The sequence below is a fragment of the Mirounga leonina genome, unplaced genomic scaffold, assembly GCF_011800145.1.
Source record: "Mirounga leonina isolate KUSES-001 unplaced genomic scaffold, KU_Mleo_1.0 Mir_129, whole genome shotgun sequence".
In the NCBI taxonomy this organism is placed as follows: domain Eukaryota; kingdom Metazoa; phylum Chordata; class Mammalia; order Carnivora; family Phocidae; genus Mirounga; species Mirounga leonina.
This window is the reverse complement of record NW_023270323.1, coordinates 42,075,059-42,098,341: the sequence shown is the minus strand read 5'-3', so window position 1 is coordinate 42,098,341 and position 23,283 is coordinate 42,075,059. Positions and strand designations below refer to the sequence as shown.

Genomic DNA, 23,283 nt, shown 5'->3' with positions numbered 1-23,283 from the left:
ATGAGTGGATGTGGGGATACCGTGATGCTTCAAGCCTATCAGTACACAATGTCATCAAAGATGTGGTTTTTAGGTTAAAAAAAAAAACAACTATAGGCATTTCTGGGAATCTGAGATAAGCCATGGACTTCTCCACTGAAAACTTTGAAAACTATAAAGACTTTTTCACATTCAGTTTCAGGGATGTCACATACCCTTACAGCTTAGTCATGAACAAACCACTGAAGTAATAATTTTCAACCTTGGCTGCACATTGGAGTCCCCTGGAAATGTAAAAAATACTGATGCTTGGGTCCTGCTCTATATCTTCAGGGACCCATAACATTTTATGGGATAGCAAGAACAAATGTCTTCAAGGACTAGAATCCCAGCAACTCCAGTAAGAGGCTGACTCCATCAGACAGAATATCCACACTCTTCAAACTCATATTTTTATTAGCATGGAGCCAGACAAAGACAGTGCTGCGTAGCTGAGTCTCAGAATCTAAGTAGGCATGGTCTCTCCAGTGGTAAGGATCTTCAAGATGCTACTGGTCCAACTTTACAGAGAACCAAGTACGCACATACCATCGTGAAGCTCTTTGAAAGATGAGAAGACACATCTTTACTTTCCATTGGAAGGTATTTTTAATAACACAGAAGGAATGAGGGACCAGTGACTAGCCCAGTGCCTGGCAATCAGAAGAGGGATGATCAGATGTCTGCTGAATATATATGGAAAGAACCTGGCAAGAACACCTGTGGTGAAAGAAGGAGCTGAAGGGACAGTGAGATGCTAGGGACACTGTTTCGAGTGTATTGAAAGAACATGAAGAGAAAACGAATGTGGTATACATGAGTGAAAAGATGGCAGTGTGTTCTCCCACGCTGAAAAGTTATCTCGAGGAAGGCAGAAATCATGTCTCCCTTCTTCGCCATTAAAGTGCCCAGTGGCCATCCCAGAGCCTGGAACGTTGTTATGCATGCTATCAATACCGGTTGACTATGAACCAGTCATCTGGTGTCCTTCTTTCCACTTCTCTTGTTGACCGGTGTAACGTATTTTTAAATGTCAAATTTTGACATATTTCAAAAATGGAGAAAATAGGACAACATGCAGCACTCAATACTCCTCACCCAAATCTGACACAGGCCAACACTGCCCTTTCAACTTTTTTTTTTTTAATCTAACACTAAGTGCCATTCCCTGTCAGACAATCCCCGAAACTTTAATAATAAACACATATCTTTGAGATGACACTGTCACCATTCAAAATTGCTCATGTCAAGTTTAAGGTGAAGTAAAGAAAGGCTTCTGAAAAAGTTCCAGAGCAGATTGGGGGATAAAGCAAAGTGAAACAATAGACCCAGAACATATACATATACATATACGTATACATATACATATATATATGCATAGTCATGCATGCATACATACACACATATTTAATTCAGTTTAGAGTGAGTAAAATAAAATGGCAGTATGTCTTAATGGTCAGTTAACATCTCTCTCAACTGTTCTCTCATATAGAAGTGGAAAAGGGCTGGGTATCACGCTTTTAGCCAAACAGTTATTTTTTTTTTAAAGATTTTTAAAATTTATTTATTTGAGAGAGAGAGAATGAGAGACAGAGAGCATGAGAGGGAGGAGGGTCAGAGGGAGAAGCAGGCTCCCTGCCGAGCAGGGAGCCCGATGCGGGACCCGATCCAGGGACTCCAGGATCATGACCTGAGCCGAAGGCAGTCGCTTAACCAACTGAGCCACCCAGGCGCCCTAGCCAAACAGTTATTAAGTGCTCGTGAAAATAAACAAAAAGTCCTCTCTGGGTTTTTCACTGGCTGCTTCCTTCACACCTCTGGGGCTACAGGAGCAGCCCCTATAAGCCCTACAGTGATGCAGAAAGATCACTGAGTAAGACTAGGACCTGAACCCTTCAGCCTTTCAACTGGGAGATACCTTCATACTTTCTTGCCAACTGAAAGCTGACAGACCTGCTTCTAAATCTCAAGCCCCAAGCGGAAGAGGAGGCCAAACATTAATTATAAAAAGTGAAAGAAGTGAGCCGAATATGAAAGCGGAGCCTACAAATAAGAACTCATTACTAGAAATCAGAGTCTTTCGGGGCTTTCTGATTCATTTTCAATTTCCCACGAGAACCTATAGAACCCTCTGCTATTCCTGTCCATTCTCTCCTCCCAGGAATTCCCCCTCCTGAAAGTAATTTAGAGTGAGCCAATAGTTTACACCATTTGTCACCTAGACAAATTTACGTAACAGCTGCAAGATCATTCTAGGTCAGCAAAGTTCCTGCAAAGGTGAGAATAATTGTTATTAGGAGAACAGATCGCCACAGCTTTATGCACTGTTTAGATGAACTTCGTATTTGCTTCTTGGATAAAGTTTCCATTTTCAAAGCTCTGCTTTAAAAGGGAAGAAAGATAGCATCTGCCTGCAGATGGAGCCAAGAAAGTAACATATAGGAGCTGATGCTGAACTCAAAGTAATGGTAATGATATTAAGCAATTTGGATTTATAGGCCATTGACAATGACACATTTGTTTCTGATTTAAGTCAAGTAAGACCATTTTGTTTCTTTTTTGCTACCATATGCAACCTTTAAAAAAGAAAAAAGAAATATGTATGTATATGTATACACACACACACACACACACACACATTTGGAGGGATTCCAGACTTCAGCATTTTCATGTCAATTCAAAAGAAAAAAGCAAGATGCATATCCTGACACGGTGATTGCACTTGTCAGCTGCTGTACTTACTACAGTTATTCAGACTGTGGTTCGGGTCACACAGGGAGTTACCACCACATGAATCAAGGCAGGAATTGTAGAGGCATCTTTGGTCGCCTTCTTGACATGGAGTCTGACCTACAGAGAGAGGAAAGGCACATTTGCTTTCATCATCTGTAAATTCCTTACACTAGGATTGGAAGTATCAAGGACGTCTGGGGGAGCTGAGGAATGACATAACTTTAATTCCCTTCCAATTTCTCCAAAAATATTGAACACATGTTAAATATGTAACTTTCTGGGTTAATTTTCCTGGTGACTAAATACAACACGGTTATTCCAGAAGGATTCTGTAGGAACAAAAAAATAAGAGGCAACTTATCTACAAAACGGGATCTTGTTGCTTTTCATGGGGGAAGAAAGTGTTTTTTGTTTGCCTGGGTGAATAAGCTTGATTGCAAAATAAAATGTAAGTGATTGGAGAGAAAGGTCAACATAATGATCTTGAACTCTTGGATATCAAATATTATTTTAAGGACTCACTTGCACCCAACTCTAGTCTTCCCCATAAGGAAAATGCTTTCCCTAAAAATAAATATGGCATCAACACCAGTACGGTGAGGATACTCTGTCATGGTGCAAGTCTTGTGCAGCTGCGATCCATATTTTCTGTATGTCCTTGGAAAGTATCACTGGCCTAGCTGTGATGACCTGAGAATTGGGTTTCTTGTTTCCAAATGAATGAGAGCAGTGGCGTCAGCCTAATGGCTTTTCCTTAAGGTATGTAGAGAGGAAGCTGCTTTTCCCATTGATTCCCTGGTCATTTGTAGGTTAAATGGAAAAGGTAATAAATTACTGCCAGTTCTCTTTCTGGCTCTTGCCCATTATAGTCAATTACTTTCAGACATGTCATCGGGAATCTAGAGAATCTTGCAAGACACTTTTAAGAATAAACAACAGTATGTGTATGCATATAATCATTCTTATCTATAATGTTATCTATAATAAGATAATGTTCATTATACTGGGCTCTTTCCATTAATGTGCAAAGCACATATCATAGCCTTGAAGAGAAGAGATGCCACTCCTTTTTTTTTTTAATATCATCAGAGTCGAACCATCATTGCAAAAGGTAAGCCAGGCTCATTTCCATGAGTTTAGTCTCTTAAAATTTTTTTTTTTTTAAAGATTTTATTTATTTATTTGAGAGAGAGAATGAGAGACAGAGAGCATGAGAGGGAGGAGGGTCAGAGGGAGAAGCAGACTCCCCACCGAGCAGGGAGCCCGATGCGGGACTCGATCCCGGGACTCCAGGATCATGACCTGAGCCAAAGGCAGTCGCTTAACCGACTGAGCCACCCAGGCGCCCTAGTCTCTTAAATTTAACTTTAATAAGACAACATGCATTCATTATTTCAGCAGATATTGAGTGTCTGCTGTGTGACAAGCTTATGTGACAAGATAGACAATGAAGCATTAAAAGATAAAAGAAGTGAAATGGCTTATACTCTAACTAGGGGGATGGCCATGAACAGAGAACCTTACCATGCTGTGTGATTACAGTAACTGCTGAAGCTGTCTGTAAGGCAACAGAAGCGGACTAGGACAATAAAGGGAAAACTTCTTGAAGGAGTTCTTAAGGCAGGCGGGTAGAGTTGGCATAAGAAGGTAGAATGGGTGCCCCAAGCAGACAACAGAATATGCAAAGGCTGGAGTGGAAAGAGCCACAGGTTGGCCTCACTAGAGCCTCAGGGAGGCTAGACAGGAAGGCTGAGAGCAGAGCCTGAGGGCTGTAAAGGCCTGAATCCTGAGTAGGGCCCAAAGTCCTGGGTGGCTCTTACTTCCCTCCCCAACCTCTCTAACAGAGCCAGCCTGGGCTCACTGGTGACAATATTCTGAAGTCGTACCCTCCCTTTCACTCCTAGATTTAATCATAGTGGCCTTCTCCCAAAACCCTCCATATGCCTTGCTCCTTTCCTCCCTGGGACCTTTGACCAAGCAGGTCCCTGGGTCTGAAAAGCTTTTTCCAGTCTCATTTTCCTTCATTAAGTCAACTCCACTCATTCTTTAGATCTTAGCTCCAACATCTCTTCCTCAAGGAACCTTCCCTGAGGCCCTGTACCAGGCCATTCATTCCATATATGGCATGTGGTTCCCTGAATTTTCCCTCATGGCCTATGTCAGTCCATGGAGTGAGACACTGACTTGCACAATTATTTGTATCATGCCAATCTTCCCCAGGAGCCTGCAAGCTCCATGAGCTGCTTTACTTGCCACTAAATCCCCAGTGGTTAACCACCTATGAGCACCATGACATGCATTTATTGAGTTGAATTCATTAGATTAAGTAATATAAAGATGATAAAATTTGACTTTTGATCCATTTTATCATATGACTTTCTTGCATCTCACATATGTAGGGAAATACTTTATGAATCTTGCCATTGCATAGTGAAGAATCCAAGATTATTTCAAACAGAGATGAATTATGGAGAAAGAAAGAACAATTTGATCCAAAGGGAGGTGCTTGGCTGGTATGCACATAATAACTCATGGCTAGAAAAGACTCTGCTTCTGAATTTTAAAACTGGTTAAAACGAAGCACCCTTTTATCTGATGTTATAGGTATTAAATCTGTGATGAAAAGTGTCTCCCTTTAGGTCTGGAATGCTTTTTCACTAAAGCAATTCTAGTGATCAGTGTTTATTAAGACAAAACTAATTTGGCTACAGGTGACCAATCTCACTGGCCGATTTGCGAAATGCCCAGCCCAAGACATGTTTTAACACAACAGCCATGTAACAAGAGCTCACATTCACGGAGTGCTCACCATGGGCCAACTCTGTGAGGCAGTTATGACTCCGAGTTTGCAGACACAGAACCCGAGACACAACGGAGTTGAGTTACCAGCCTCAACTGAATGAGATAGTCGGTAGCAGAGCTTAGCGGAGCTGGTGCCTGAACCCGGGTAGCTGGGCTCCCAAGGCCACCTTCTTAATGACTAGTCTGTGCTGGTGAGTGGCAAGGTCACGGATAAACAAATGCGGTGATTTTTAAGTCAAGGGGTATTCCTAGCAGCCCTGTGCTGAGAGATGCTTCGACTCAAAGTGGGGCTTGAAACAATCAGTGCGGAACGGCAGTTTAAAAGCCAACGTATTTGACTTACTTCTTCTTTTCGAGGGTCACAGATGACAGCAGTGACCCTTTGCAGGTGGAGCTGACTATACTGCCCCATCACGTGAGACATGAACTGCTTCTTTGTGATGAATCACCAAACTCTACTCCTGAAACCGATATTACACTATATGTGAACTAACTAGAATTTAAATAAAAACTTGAAATAAAAAATAAGATGACACTGGAGCGCCTGGGTGGCTCAGTCAGTTAAGCGTCTGCCTTCGGCTCACGTCATGATCTGAGAGTCCTGGGATTGAGTCCCACATCGGGCTCCCTGCTCAGTGGGGAGTCTGCTTCTCCCTCTGACCCTCCCCTTCCCGTGCTCTCATTCTCTCTCTCAAATAAATAAATAAAATCTTTTAAAAAAGAAAAAGAAAGTGCTTCTCTGAACACGGTTATTTTAGGAGGCTTTCACATTTAATTTCAGAAGCCAATTCCTCCTAATTGGAACCTAATCTAATTTAACGGAATACTACGTACTCAGCTTTTCCTTTATCATCGTGTTGACTTTCCCCAAAACCGTTAACTGAATCTCCCACGCTGTGTAAGTGTTCAACCTCCACTGTCTCCCCTTAGGAATGATGGTGCAGTGTACGATGCTCGAGCATTCTATTCACCAGGAGAAGGGGTTTCAGGGCCGGCCAGTGCTGTGAGGAGCGCTGTGCCAGGAAATCTGGACCGAGGTATGGGGGGATCGCACTGAGCATTAGGTAACCGCCAAGGTTTTGCTCTGTTCCTCAGGAAAGGCCCGACAGGCAGGAATGCGCGGGGCAGGGGACGCACACTTACTCTGGCTGCAATTCTCCTCGTCAGTGCCGTCCCTGCAGTCCTCGTCCCCGTCACACTGGAAGGTGCTGGGGATACACTGTCCGCTCCGGCACTCGGCCAGACCTTGGCTGTGGCAGGCTGCGGAAGGCCAGAACAACAGTCCGACAGTCATTGCACCGTCTGGTCCTTCTCGCCGTCTGTAGAGCCTATCGAGATGCCCGCTTATCTGGCATCACCGAGAAAGGAAGTGTTCGGAATATCTGCGTGGTCTGCAGAGGTGAAGGAGTGTGCCATCAATGTGTTTCATCCCAAGGGTTTTGGGGATGGAAAGTTTTCTTTCTGGACTCTCCCCTGCCTTATTAAATAGCACTTACTAAGGAATTAACTTTTTCTTGATAGGGTGGGGTAAGAAATTGTGTCAATGATGTTAATGATCTGCAGCTTTACTGTGCATATAAAAACTACGATTTACTAAAGGCTTGCTACATGGTGATAACTGTGCTGGGAGTGTTATGTATCGAATCTCAAATCCTCATAACGGATTTGCAAAAGAGGTATTATCAACCTTGTTTAGAATAAGGAAGTTAAACTCTAGAGAGTTTAGCGACTGTCTCGAAGTCACAAAGCTGTTAAAAGCTGGTGCCAGAATGTGAAGGCAAGCTTCTCTGACTCTAAGCCCAAACATTTCATTTTATTCCAACCCAATCTAAAGGGCCAAGGAAATGACCTATGTGAAAGAACTTGCTTAATACCCTGCACCCAATAAACACCTTATTTCAAAACTTGCTTATGGCACCTGACATTTGAAAGGGGTGGTCTAGTGGCCACTCACCTTCCATTCCTGAAGGTTGTCTAAATTTTATCACTATTGTCCTTTAGAGCATCAGAAACCCATGTATCCTGTGGCCTCAGCCTTCACTGTTACTGCCTAATATTAAATCTCCTTATGCTTGAACCAAGGCTCAACGCCAGAATCATTATACTTGAGCACCATGTCCTTGCTTTCCCAAGATGCACCAAGATATAGTCCACTCCATTCCACTATGTCCACCAACAAGGACTCAAGTGATATTTCCAGTTCCAACTCAATTCAGGAAGGGGAGAGTTGGGCATTGCACTTGCTAATTAATTTAGATGACTTCTCTTATGTCAAAATAAAAATCATGCAACCCACATTTCAATTTTTGCCTCATATTATAGGCAAGTTAAATATTCAATCTCATATGTATCAACTTTGTTAACCCTTAGCAAAAGATGGAATAAAAACTTGAATTAGTTTGAACATGCATAAAATGTATCATTTTAACTCAGGTCAATATTGCTCTTTTAACACCTAGCTTCAAGATTCAAGGCTGTTTACTCACCCAGAAACACAACAGCCCGTAAAGTTATAATTATTATTGTACATTCTATATAACTCTATGAGCTACGAAGGTTTTTTTCTCTCTGGCAATTCTCTCCATATTCTCCCACAAATGGTACCTGAGAACATGTATGGAGGCTCCTGCAAGGAAGCCTAACTGCTCATATAGAGCAGAAAAAAAGTCCCCCAATCTTTGGGAAGAACATCCCCTTTGACAAAGTCACAGATGTGTGGCCAGTGACAAAGAAAATAGACACCTGCTTGGCCAGAGCAGCCAAATTAAGCTTGGAGTTGTGGGGAGAGACATGTGGAAGCCAGATACACGACATTTGTCATCACACCACTTAATTATTATCTTTATAGATTACAGCCAAAGTATAACAATCTTCCATTTGAAGCTGGATACCGTATTTGTCTAACCAGGCAGAAATGAAAAAATAAGTAAATGGAAATCATCAGGGAACTCACAGCAATTGACCTCATCAGACTTATCCACACAGTCATGGTCACCATCACACACCCACTCTATTGCGATGCAGCGCCCATCTCCACAGCGATGCTCCTTTGTGGGATTGCAATCTGGAGAAAACAGAAACTCATAGGGATGCGGAGAACCAGCATGACAAACACTTAGAACTGAATGACTCATAGCTCCAGCTGAAGAGAGTCTGTTCCAACTGTTCCAATACCCTCAATACTTTTTCTATGATGGATCTGGAACAGTTAAAATGCCACCTCCTGCACAAGCATGTGACCCACTGGCCACCATCTCTATGGGGTAAGACCTGTCTGTTTTTCAGATGAGTAATGACTGGCCAGCTTTCTCAGGACCTATAGTTTGTTCCTGTTTTTTGTTTTGTTTAGTTGTTGTTTTCTTTCCCTATGAAAAACGTTTGATTTTCACACTGGCTAAAATAAACAAAACTGTGATGTAGGTTTCACAATGTAGATAGCTGATTAGATGTATTTGCAACAACTCTATCACGTTTCTAAGAATTATAACCTACCTCTCTATAGTAAATTAGGAAGGCAGCTATCTCCAGTCATCTTTCCTGACTCTAAGCTCAGGCTTTCTATCAAACCATCTTAATATATACACTCATATTGGGAAAAACTGCTGGATGAGAAATGCAGGATACTTATATATTTTTTTTTCATGATTCTTTTTAGCCTGGATTTAACCTCTCCCCCAAACTACACATTCCTGGATAAAAGGGGGAATTAAGTGATGTTTCTTCTTACAGAGAATAGAATCTATAGGATTCTTTACCATGAGATGTGGAATAACTTTAATATAAATAACCCTTTAAAAGATATGTGTGGGGGCGCCTGGGTGACTCAGTCGTTAGGCGTCTGCCTTCGGCTCGGGTCGTGATCCCAGGGTCCTGGGATTGAGCCCCGCATCAGGCTCCCTGCTCCGCGGAAAGCTTTCTTCTCCCTCTCCCACTCCCCCTGCTTGTGTTCCCTCTCTCACTGTGTCTCTCTGTGTCAAATAAATAAATGAATAAAATCTTAAAAAAAGATATGTGTGAATAGTCAAATTGTGGAAAGAGCTGAGATGTTCAACAATAGATGAATGGATAAAGATGTGGTATATATATATATATATATATATATATATATATATATATATATACACAATGGAACATTACTCAGCCATCAGAAGGGATGAATACTTACCATTTACATCGATGTGGATGGAACTGGAGGGTATTATACTGAGCGAAATAAGTCAATCAGAGAAAGACAATTCCATAGTTTCACTCATATGTGGAATATAAGAAACAGCACAGAGGATCATAGTGGAAGGGAGGGAAAACTGAATGGGAAGTCATCAGAGAGGGAGACAACCATGAGAGGCTCTTAACTCTATGAAACAAACTGAGGGTTGCTGGGGGGGGAGGGGTAACTGGGTGATGGGCATTAAGGAGGGCACTTGATGTGATGAGCACTGGGTGTTATATGCAACTGATGAATTACTGAACACTACATCTGAAACTAATGATGTACTCTATGTTGGTTAATTGAATCTAAATTAAAAAAAATAAAATACTCTGGTTTCTCTTCAGATCGCATAAATCTTTCGCCTTTTAAATTAAAAAAAAAAAGATGAATAAATAAAAGATATGTGTGGATTCATGGATGACAGATTCAATACTGGGGAACTATTACGAGTATCCATGAATAGTGCCACTGTCACTGACAGACCCACAGAGTGACCTGAATCTGAGAAGGCACATTGGAACAATTAGGTAAGGTATATGGAAGATGGGAGTGCAGAGAAAAGAAGAAAGACAATAGATGGGATGCCTGTGCAGAAACCAGAAGAACCAGCACATGCTCAGCCTGCTAATGATGGGCAGCTGGGGCAGAGACTGGTCTCAGGGAAAGTTGTAATTATTACCATTGCACAGGGCAAAATCACCCTGAGAGCGCACTTTGTGATATCCTACTATCTTCAGAGGAAATATGTTGAGTGGTAAGACCATTCTTTATCACACAGTAACTATACCCTGGCCCTCTCCACTGACCTGTCCAACTACCAAGCCTTCCACCCCGTTCCCCACATTCCCCCCCACCCCCGCTCTTTTCTCCAGTGATCTCACTGGTAAAAGGAGGGCTTGGATTAGGTCATCTATAAGGCCTCTTCCAACTAGAAGGTCTGTGATGTATAAAATTAAAATGGCCTCTCACTCTTTGTCCCACAATTATTCAGTCCCAGAAGGCAATCCGTATCTACCTAGTAACTTCTGGGATGATTTGTACATATACATATTTCCAAGATTTTTATGGATACAGTGAAAGGTAGTTGGACAGCTGCTTCTAGAAACAAGCTAGTGTCCCAGTATGCCATTTCTGAGACTTGCCACTCCAAGGCATTACTCTGATTCTTCCCCAACATCCAATTCAATATTCTCTAATTGCTAAATATTATTTCACACCCTTTTTCCAGGGCACCTCCTCATCTTAGCTTGCCTTGTTGTTCATATTACAAAGTCCTCATGTCACGCAGTAATATACTACCTAAAAATTCTAAAGGTAACCACAAAGTCAAAAAGGTAAATAAGCAAAAGGAATTTTGCTGCTTTTTAATTCATGAGATGCCATTCACAACTGAACACAGCTCTTTAAATAGTAGGTTCATTCTTTTATTTATTAAGATATAATGTGCGCGGGAAGCCTTCTTCTCCCTCTCTCCCTGCCCCCTGCTTGAGTTCCCTCTCTCACTGTGTCTCTCTCTGTCAAATAAATAAAATAAAATCTTTAAAAAAAAAAGATATAATGGACATAGAACAGTGTGTGTGTTTATGCTAAGTGAGATAAGTCAAAGAGAAAGACAAATACTGTGTGATAGCATTTATATGTGGAATCTTAAAAAGCCAAATTTGTAAAAACAGGGAGTAGAATAGTAGTCACCAGGGTCTGGGGTGGGGAATTAGGATGTTTATAGGTACAAACGTGTAACTAGTAAATAAGTTCATTTTTTAAAAGATAAGATCAGATTGTGTACATAAAATAAATGTGCTTGTCCTAACCCTAGGTGTCAGTTCTACTGAAGTTGTCCCTGCCGTGCTTGGCAATCAACTAAAGGAGGGGTCTTTGGTTGCATATAATAAGGGCATCAGACACACAACAATATATGTGTCTGCAAAGTTTTGCTCAAGAGCTCAAAATCTAAACATGAGCCACTGGTTCTAACCAAAGAAGAAGTAGAACACTCTCAAGGAGAAAAAATTACTAACATATTAACAACTGTTACCCATCTTTCCACTCTCCTTCTTAAGCACTTCCTTATTATGACTTTATATAAGAAATATGACATTTACACATAAGACATGACTGAGATTAGTAATTGAAGAAACCTCCTCTTTCTAAAAATTAAGAAACCAACCATCTTGTCATTTAATCTTCTAATCCCATTAACAAACAATGGGCTATGGGTTCTGGGTTACACGTTTCTGTAACTTTCAATGAAAACCTTAGGGAGACAATGCTACTTACCACAGTTCTGCTCATCACTCAGGTCCCCGCAGTCATCGTATCCATCACACACAAGGCTGTAATTAAGGCACTTGCCCGTGTGACAGTGGAACATATTCTCACTGCAATCTGTACATAAGAGAAGCCACTGATGTGTCATCAGAGCAGAACAGGGTGTTAAAACAGTACTTCATTTAACAAAAGCATATCCTGGGAGGCAAATCATAATGGTAACCAGGTCCACATCTACTGTTGTACCAGTGAGGAGACTGTGGTACAGAGAGATCCAAGGTCTTGCTCAAGGTCACATAACAAGTGACTGCAGAGCCAGGACTAGGACCCTCTGGCTTCCAAGCCAATACTTCTATCACTGTCTGAAAGTCTTTATCTGAGATCCATTTTATGTTACCCGAAAGCTCCTTTATAGTCAACTATGAGCACAGACACTCTCAACTCACCATAGTTCCTAATGAAGTTCAAGTTCATACAGAATGAATGACTTTTAATAGAAGGTGAGCAGTTATTTTAAAATAAAAGTCTGGTTTTATCAATGATAAGCACAAACATAACTGAGAGAAAAAATTATTGAGATGATAAGGTTATTTTCACACAAAATCACTTAAGTCACTTGAGTGTTTCATAACAGGACCCTCAAGCAATACTGGACTAGATTACAGTGGCAAGATAAGACTAAGTGATATCTGACCTCAAGGAGCTTAAGGTTTTATATTGAAGTAAGCAACATGTGATGAAATTTTAGTAAGATATTTCTTGTACTTGGGTAAACCAAATACTTGGGTCTCCTGGTTCTGCCATCTACCAGCTGTGGGAACTTAGGTGTATTAGTTAAAATCTATGAATCTTCAAATTGATTTATGAAATTAGGATAAGGTCAATTACTTAATAGGGTTTTGGGGAAGAGATTAATAAATGTGTGTAATGTAAATGAATATGTGTAAGATGCCAACACAATTCAATGGAAAAATAATACTCTTCAACAAATGGTGTTGGGACAATTGTAAAGTCTGGCTTTTACCTCAAAACTTACAAAAGATTATCTCAAAGTGGATCACAGACTTCAGTGTAAGAGCTAAAATTATAAAGCCTCAAGAAAAAAAATAGGAAAAAAATCTTTTTGACCTTGGAAGAATTCTTGGATGTAACAAATTCTTAGCTACAACAACAAAAGCACAAGCAATTAAAAAATAGTAACAAATGGACTTTATTAAAGAAATATATTTGTGGGATGCCTGGGTGGCTCAGTAGGTTGAGCATTTGCCTTCGGCTCAGGTCATGATTTCAGGGTCTTGGGATCGAGTCCCTCATCTGGCTCCTTGCTCAGCAGGGAGCCTAATTCTCCCTCTGCCTGCCACTCCCCCTGCTTGTGCTCTCTCTCTGACAAATAAATAAATAAAATCTTAAAAAATATATATATTTGTGCCTCAAAAGATACTATTAAGAAAATGAAAAGACAAACCTCATACTGAAATAAGTATTGCAAATCATGTATCTGATAAAGGACTTACATCCAGAGTATACATAGAACTCCTACACTCAATAATAAGACAACTCAATTACAAGTACACAAAAGAGTTGAATAGAAAATATTCACAGAAGACATACAAATAGCTAAAAAGGTGCTCAATATAATCAGTCATTAAGGAAATGCAAATTAAAACCACAATTAGGTACTATTACATATCCCCTAAGATGGCTATAATAGTAATTTTTAAAAAACAAAAATACCAAGTATTGGCAAGGATTCTGAGAAACTGAAGCTCTCATATATAGTTGGTGAGGATGTAAAATAATAATGCCACCTTAGAAAGCAGTACAGTGGCTTTTCATAAAGTTAACTATAACCTTATCATACAATTTATGAATTCCATCCTTAGAAAGCTACCCAAGAGAAAGGAAATATACATCCACACAAAGACTTGTACATAAATGTTCATAGTAGCATTATTTATAATAGCCAAAGACTACAAACAGTCCAAATGTTCACCAGCTGGTGAATGAATAATCAAAATAGAAAATACTGAAATGATGAAATACTATCCAGCCATTAAAAATATGACACTTTTGATATGTGTGACAGCATAGATGAACCTCAAAACCATTATGCTAAATAAAAGAAGCCAGATACAAAGACTACACATTGTATGATCCATTTATGAAATTCCTGGAAAAAGAATACTTACAGAGACAGAAATCAGAGCAGTGGTTATCTATGGCTGGAGGGTTGGGAGTGGGGACTGCCTACAAACAGGTGGGAGGGAAATTTGAGGGGCGATGAAGAAGTTCTAGAAATAGATTGCAATAATGGTCATACAAATCTATAAATTTACTAAAAATCAATGGGGTAACATATGGTATGGATATTGTACTCAATAAAGCTTTAAAAAAGTTTTAAGTTAATATGTATAAAGAAGCCTACATTTAATAGAAATGAGATTTCTTAATGTATTATCTTTTCTCTTATTTAAAGTAAATTAAGTTTAATGATCAATAGTCCAGTCTCCTAAATTCTAGCTGATTGTTTCTCCTCAAGCATAAGTCTGCATCTCACACGACTGGTGATGGGTACCTCTTCACTATAAACGTCCCAAACCCTATAATAATTCTTTATCAAAATTCTTGGGCATTGATCAGTTAAACTGTCAGCCACATACATCAAAATATTTACTTGTTACTTATATGAATTATAAATTTCTATTTCCTGAAGCATTCTTCTAAGAAGCTACTTAAATACTTTTAGAATCACATCACTTTAAAAGTGTAACAAGCCTTAGGGACCATCTGTTCAGTGCCTACATTAAACAGGGTGTGTATGTGAACAACATACACATACGTGTGCTACACATATGCTCACACTTATACACATGCAGAACTTTGTAAGTACTTTTAATTTTTTATTTCCCCCAGGCTGAATAATTTTAATCACAAGGATGACCATCATAAGGGAAAATAAAGAACTAAGTAGAGGTCCCAGTTTTCACCTCGACAGTACTATTTCCTCCCATTCAGCAGAGGGCGCTAACTCTCCACCCTGCACCCCACTGCCGCCAGGCAACTGCTGCACTCAGTGCTCCCTGAGTCAAGAAAGTTTACAACATTGGTTCTCCCGCCCACCGAGCAGGGTTGAGGAATTTGTGCATCAAAATATACACATTTCCTTGGGAAGTTTCAAAAGGTCTTTTTGATTTCTGTTTTGTTTTTTTTTTTCATCTAAACTACTCTTGTGGGAAATTTTGAATCAGTATGCTAGCATCAGCAATAACCAGGGCCTCAATCTGACCATCAGTGCAAAACTATTTGCGTTCCCCAGGGGAGGGGGTGGGGTGGAGGGGTGACATATTTTAAACCATATGAGTTAATTTTTTTTTTTTTTTTAGGCAGCGCACTTACTTTTTTTTTTTTTTTTTGATGGTAAGACTGGGGAATCAAATACTCCTTTTAGAATCTCATTAACCTTGGAACACGCCAAAAATTTCTAAAGATTCATGCAACCCTTCTGTGAGGCCCATTCTGAAAACCTTGCTAATTCATATTAAAACACCTTGTTGTAGATATTGTTTAAATGAATGCTGTCATTTATTAAATTATTTCATCAAAATAAACATTTATTTCATAAGTGGAGATGACTCAAGCATTTTTAAAAACTCCTTATTCACACAGGTGCAGATTCAACTTTCCATTATTATGGCTTACTTGTAAACACACAAAACCTTAACTGGAGGCACTGCACGGCAGAAATGAATAGCAAATAGCAAAGATCACAGTGCCTCCTTTTATTGGAATAAATGTTTATTTGAATTGAAAAGAGATGTCAGCACAATTTAGGGCCAACAAATCAAAATTTTCAAAAGCTTTTTGCTATGACTTTCTTGCTCAGTATAAGCATAATTTTACATGACCTAAGGTAGATGTTTTTCTAGATACAGATTTTTCTTCTTAATGAGTACCTGATGCAAAATGTTACTTCTGAAGTTCTTGCATGTTGATATTCATTTCAGTTTGGCATCTTACACTATTAACATTTTCCCCACTCAAGATTATCACTAAATTAAAGGAGACAACTAAAGAACAGAAAACCTTTTATCAAGAGCTTCATTCATTTAGCTCAGTCTCTATGAGTCTATAAACATAATTGTGTTGCCTCAACTCAAGATTCAAGTATGGAGGCTCAATTTCCACCCAGAGGCGCCCTCATTTTGAGATGACCAGAGAGGTTACATGGTTTGCCCACAGTTGCCTAGCTCACTACAGTTACTCGGGCTTCTTGACTCCCTGGGTGCTTTTGACTATTGACTTCTAGCCCTGAAGGAAGACTTCTCCACAGCAATACTACTGACAATTTGGAGTGGGTAATTCTTTATTGTGAGGACTGTCGTGTGCACTGTAGGATGTTGAACAGCATCTCTCGTCTCTACCCACTAAATGCCAGTAACACCTCGTCCAAACTCCACACTGTGACAATCAAGTATGTCTCCATACATTACAAAATGTCCCCTGGGGGGCAAAACTGCCCTCACTTCTGAACCACTGAGTTAGATTTTCTAAACATCACCTGTGTCCACGGCCTAGTTTTAGTCCCATCTTTCCATCAGCTTTCTCCACACCAATATAACTCCTCATAATCCTGCCCTCATCTATACTCAAAGGACTTACCACTCCTATCTTTTTGTTTATACCAATATTTTTCTTTGTGACATCTCCTCCATTATTTTTGCTCTGAAGTACCATATTCAATGATCTCCATGTTTATATGTTATTTCTCTGATTAGGCTCAAAGATTCATGAAGAAAGAAACCATGTCTTAACAGTCTTTATATTACCTGGGTATCTAGAACATGCTTCACATAGCAGGAATTCAAGAATATTCAATAGTTTTATTGATACCTGTAACAGATTGCTACTAAACAGAAGTGAATTTTCCAGACATCTGAAGCTTCCTCCTTTAGTGTAGAATGTAATATTCTCCTTTTTATTATTTTGATAGAAATATTTCTGGTATTTACTTGCATCCCTGCCTTAGTGAAAACAATATAGTAAATGCGGTCATTTTTAGTGATTCAGAAACATCACCTAGAATATCAGTTTTTATTTTGTGCTGTTTGGGTTGCCTCCTTTCTAAAATAGCTTCATGTGGTGCTGATTTTAAAAACTGTTGCAGATATTTGGGGCGCCTGGGTGGCTCAGTTGGTTATGCATCTGACTCTTGGTTTCAGCTCAGGTCATGATCTCAGGGTCATGAGATCCAGTCCCTCATCTGGCTCCACATTCAGCGGGGAGTCTGCTTCTCCCTCCTTCCCTCTCCCTCTGCTCCTTCCCCCCTAAAATAAATAAATAAAAATCTATTAAATAAATAAATAAATAAAGCTATTGTGGCTATTTTAGTGTTTGTTTCCTCTGCAAAATATCCCCTGACCTTTATCAGCTATCCCCATGACTTCCAGTGGTCATCCTTTACAGCTTGGAGGTAAGAGGCACTGGGGAGGGGTGGATGGAGGTGAAGTAGGCGGTGTGTGGAAGGGAGGGGAGATGCGGTGAATAAGATTGCAATAACCACAACAGCACCATAAATCCTGGCACTCTTTTCAGCATTATTGCATGTCAGACAGACAATGGTCTATGTGCTACATAGGCAAACGTTCGTTATTCTGCACAAGAGTTCTAGAGACAGCTACTGTTATTGTCTTATTTTACTGATGAGGACACGGAGGCCCAGAGAGATGGAGACTTGCCCGGGTTCACAGAAGCAGGAAATGGTAAAGAAGAGATAGGAACCCAGGCAGCCCGACTCAAGAGATTACAGGAGTAATCACTACACTTTGTGGTAATTAGTATAATTAATTGTACTTAGAATAAGTAGTTAACACAGCATAATTAGTATGTAGTATAATTAGTATAATACGTAGTATAATTATACTAAAATATAAGTCAACCAATTATACCCCAAATTCGAGCAAATGATTTCCAAAAGTATTTGACAGTGATTTTATGTGGCTTAGAATGTGTGGATTTCGTGGCAGCTCTTTTCTTTGTGATAACCATTTTCCTTGAAGCTGTTTTGTGACAGCGATTATTCATGTGCTAAGCACCAGCTATGTACCAGACACCGTTCTAGAGCTGGTTGTAGAATCAAAAGATCATAGAATGTGAGTAACAAAAGACACACCCGACACCCTCTAGTCCAGTGGCCTCAAACCTGGCTGCATGTTAGAACTACCTGGGCAGTTTTGCAAAGGAAGCTGGGCTCCAACTCTACAACAACTGATTTAGGATCCCTGCAGGTGGGGCTTCCTGATACTTGGCTTACCGGTGTAATAAACAATTATCTGCCAAAGTGTCATAGAGCACCCAAATTAAATATTTTCCTCTCATAAAAATGATCAGAAGGTAACTGTTCACCAAGTCTGAACTTACATGAACAAGAAGGAGATCTTGCCATTTGCGACAACATGGGTGGACCTTGAGGGTATTATGCTAAATGAAATAAGTCAGACAGAGAAGTACAAATACCAAATGATTTCATTTATATGTGGAATCTAGAAAACAAAACAAACAAACAGAAACAGAAGCAGAAACAGACTCACATACAAAGAAAAAACTGGTGATTGCCAGAGGGGAAGGGGTGAGGGGATGGATGGAAATAGGTGAAGGGGAGTAAGAGGTACAACTTCCAGTGACAAATAAGTTATGGGGATGAAAAGTACAGCATAGGGAATATAGTCGACAATACTGTATGGGGACAGATGGTGACTACACTTGTGGTAAGCATTGAGTAACGTACAGAACTGTCGAATCACTGTGTTGCACACCTAAAACTAATATAACATTGTGTGTCAATTACACTTCAATAGAAACAAACAAACAAAGAATAGAGGACCAGCTTCAACTCTTGCACTCTGAACCACTGGCAAATTCATTCATGACTCTCAACCTCAGCTCTGCATCTGTATAAAAAGGGTAATACATCCCTAGCTAAAAATTAAATCAAATCATGTAAATAGATGCTTCTAGCATAGTTGATTAGGAGACCCACAAATAATAATTCCTTCTCTTCCTTTCTTTGAAGGCAGTCCTCCTCCTCCCATACCTGCCAGCACCCTGTGAGCTGGCATATCCTTCTGCTTCTCATTAGGAATGCCCAGCAAAACTTGCTTCTCCCCTCAGGCGTATGTAGGCTGCATTCACGCTCTGATTTGCATCCATGCCCTATTTCAGACTTACACTATTCCTTCACCACAGGGTGGTGACAGTGGGAGCGTGGCACCCTCAATAAATGACTACAATACCGCAGGCACTGAATGTTAAAACTCAGAGTCGAATGCCCTTGTAAGTTTGGAAAGAATTGCACGGGAAGCTTTCAAGATGTAACTAAGCATTTTCACAGACAAATTTCCTCAACTGACCAAACTACATGGGTGTTAAAAGTATGCTCATGAGGAAAGCCCATTATCTTCCTTAATGAACTCTTCAGCTCCGAGGACGTGCTATATACCTTACAGAATAGTAGTAATACCTTGTTTGTTCAGTCACTGACTAGGAAAATTTACTCCTTCCAATTCAATTCAACCCAAGCGGCAGCAATCTCTTACTGTTTAAAGTGCAATGCTCGATGCGCTGGGTGCAATGAAGGAACATAATGAGGAGCCAGTGTTGGCCCAACCACTGGGGCAGAGGCACATACAGAACTTTAATAATCTCTCATGGGCCATAGTGGGAGATAAGGAAAAGATCCCACCACATTTCCCATAAATTGGATATCATTCTATTGAACCATTTTAAATTCCCTACTGCGGGTGCTCTATAAAAATATTCCCTCCTGGGTGCCTGGGTGGCTCAGTTGGTTAAGCGACTGCCTTCGGCTCAGGTCATGATCCTGGAGTCCCGGGATCGAGTCCCGCATTGGGCTCCCTGCTCGGCGGGGAGTCTGCTTCTCCCTCTGACCCTCCTCCCTCTCATGCTCTCTGTCTCTCATTCTCTGTCTCGCAAATAAATAAAAAAAAAAAAAATATTCCCTCCTAAGTCCACAGCAATTCTCCCCAATGTAAGTATACGTCTTATGAAAATGTTTTTCATGTAAAATCATATGCTACAGGTTTTTCTGAGGAGAGAATTCCAAATTATAAAAACAAATGTCTTAGTGAAAACATTTCCAAGATATGGTGGCATATCTGAAATTCCACAGGAGGCTACATATTACACGAAATGAAAAAAAAAAAAAAGAATTAATGAACAATAAATAAATAAAGGTGGGAGTATATATGAACAAATAATTTTGAGTAAATACCAAGTTAAGCAAAATGAGTATGTCTTTTATAAAACTGCAGCATTTCTCAGAACTTTTAATATGTGAATATGTATTGCAACTCTCTAAAAAGTAGATTTGATAGCATTTCTCAAACTTACTTTTTTCTCAAGCAATTTTCATGGCTCAGGCACTATGGAACATCAGTTTGGGAAACACTGACCTAAAATATTACCATAATATAATGCCTTTCAAAACTTATGATAGATAAGCATTCTAGCCCCTCACATGGAAGAAGACGTGTTTCACCTGGCAAACAGACCATAAGAACCTTTCAATTAAGGTCAACAATTATGAGCTCTCATACAGTCTTGGCAACTCCTACAGGGAGTAAAACACAGCTTTTCCCATGGTAATTTTTGCTCATCATATAACCATTAAAAAGCAATTAGAACACAATTGCATGTGGCTCTGCTTTGGAGGCAAATCCTACAATGCATTATTGACGCTGATTTTTCCTTCTCATCTGTTGCGTAAGTGTAAAACAACTTGAAAGCTTAATATATTTTATATATATTATATTTATATATATTATATATATATATATATGTTATGGACAAAATGTTTATGTCCTCCCAAAATGCGTACGTTAACGTCTTAACCCCCAAATAACTGTATGTGGAGACAGGACCTGTAAGGAGGTGCTAAAGGTTAAATGAGGCCATAAAGGTGGGGCCCTAATCTAATAGTACCCTTATAAGGAGAGGAGGAGACCCTCTCCCCCCCCTCCACCTCCCACAAGGTCAAGTGAGCACAGAGGAAGATGGAAGCTGCCTAGAAGCCAAGAAAAGAACTCCCACCAGAAACTGAACCTCGTTGACCTTGACCTTAGACTCTCCGGCCTCCAGAACCATAGGAGAATAAATTTCTCCTGTTTCTCCTTGTGCGGTCTGTGGTATTTTATATGGCAGCCCAAGCAGATTAAGACAGCATTAGACAAACCACCGACCAATTCAATCAAAACATCTATTCAAATCCATAGTAAATCAATTGACGATGTTTATGGCTGAATCTCTCAATCCATGGATTTAAAGTAGTTAGCACCATGGACTATCGCCAGGTTTAGAGAAAGCATAAACAAACAAGAGGCTTTGCATCTGCTGTTTCAGGAATGTTAAGGATCAGGCGGGTGAAACATTTGCCTATTGAAAATGTCCTTTAAAAAAAAAAAAAAAGAACATGTCCTGTTTAAAAAAGCTGACCTTTCGACTCATTAAGCTTTCAAAACAAAAACAAAAGCCTCACCCAAACAAAATAAACAAAAAACCTCCCTCCAATTTTAAGCCACTTGATGCAAAACCCGTTTCCACTGCGACCTCCGGCTCTTGAGTTCCTAACGGAATCGCGCCTTTGAAAGATGCGCAAACACACTGGCTGCCCCGCGTTTGCTCCCGTCAGGAAGGCAAACTAACAGTAGTCTACGCCAACGCCCGGCGGTTGTCAGGGTCTGACAGCGGAATGGTTTCGGTTTCCAGGCCGGGGCCCCGGACACCGCCCCCGCGCCCCCGCGCCCCCGCGCCCCCCGCGCCTACTGCAATGCGCTTCGTCGCTCCAGTCGTCACAGTCGTTGTGCCCATTGCACTGCAGCTTCCCGGGCACGCAGAGCCCGCTGGCGCACAGAAAGCTCTCGCCCCCTCCGCAGAGCGCTGGAAGAGAAGGGCAGGGAGACCATGTCAGAATAAGCCTTTTTCTTTCAAAAGTCAGGAGAAACAAAGAACAGCAAGAACACCCTCCTTGCTATTCAAGATTTGTTTCCAAATCCCCTCACCGGGTTGTCTTGGGCCCTGGAGGACATTAATTGTGAAATTACCTGGGAAGGACACAAAGAGCGCTGGCCTGAGAAAAGCGAAAGAAAACTCCCCAGTGGGCTTGCTGCGTGAGAGGTTTCCATGCTCAGAGCAGAAGAGGGGAGCCTTATCAGTTGCACAACTTATGTGGGGGGGAAATACAAAAAGTATTTTTTTTTAATGACTGCAAAGTATTTAAAAACGAAGTGCTATTAGTTGAACAAACATTAAAAAACAACAACAACAAAAAAAACAACCCCACAATCCTTTCCTTCTAAAACGCTACTCAATGTTGCACAGAAAAAGTTATGGTAAAAAGAGTCAATTGTGTGCTTGAGCCAAGCCTAGAGACACCCTGCCCTGTAGTGAAATATATTACAAGTATATAACATATATTACTTTCAGGTACAATATAGTGATCCAACAATTCTATACATTACTCAGTGTTTATCACGATAAATGTACTCTTAATCTCCTTCATCTATTTCACCCATCCCCCCACCCACCTCCCTTTTAGTAACCACCAATTTATTTCTCATATTTGAGTGTTTTTTTGTTTCTCTTTTTTTTCTTTGTTCATTTGTTTTGTTTCTTAGTTTCCACATATGAATAAAGTCATACGGTATTTGTCTTTCTCTGACTTATTTCACTTAGCATTATACTCTCTAGATCCATCCATCTTGTTGCAAATAGTAAGACTTCATTCTTTTTTACGGCTGAGTAATATTCAATTGTATATATACAGCATATCTTTTGTATCCATTTCATCTGTGGATAGATACTTCGGTTGCTTCCATATTTTGGTTATTGTAAATAATGCTGCAATAAACACAGGGGTGCATATATCTAGCCTGCCAAGAACTCTCTCTCCAGTAGGTACAGTCCTGTGGTACCCAGGAATGCTCCCCTCATGACCAGAGCCCGGTGATTAAGGAGCATCCCATATGTGAACTGTGAGCGCCTGCTGGCTTCAGCAAGGCAGTGGGAAAGTGCAGGGTGGGGGCATGCTACTGGCTTTCATGATGTTTTACTTTTTTAATCTGAAAAAAAACCTAGTTTTTTCATGAGTTCTCAATTCAGAATAACAGTAAATAAATACAGCCCTTGAAGATTTCTGTGTCTCTTGTCTCCGTCCCTCCACACAAGCTAGTGTGATCACA

General features: G+C 40.3%; 1 protein-coding gene across 1 annotated transcript in view; it reads right to left on the bottom strand.

The window, feature by feature from the left end:
• Positions 1 to 23,283, bottom strand: part of CORIN (corin, serine peptidase) — a 114,835-nt gene that overhangs the window by 67,837 nt on the left and 23,715 nt on the right. The window contains exons 3-7 of the mRNA XM_035005587.1: positions 21,869 to 21,982; positions 12,041 to 12,148; positions 8,507 to 8,617; positions 6,697 to 6,813; positions 2,761 to 2,868 (exon numbers count right to left, since the gene is read on the bottom strand). Of these exons, the coding sequence (XP_034861478.1) occupies positions 2,761 to 2,868; positions 6,697 to 6,813; positions 8,507 to 8,617; positions 12,041 to 12,148; positions 21,869 to 21,982 (558 nt within the window). The remainder of the gene's footprint in view (positions 1 to 2,760; positions 2,869 to 6,696; positions 6,814 to 8,506; positions 8,618 to 12,040; positions 12,149 to 21,868; positions 21,983 to 23,283) is intronic.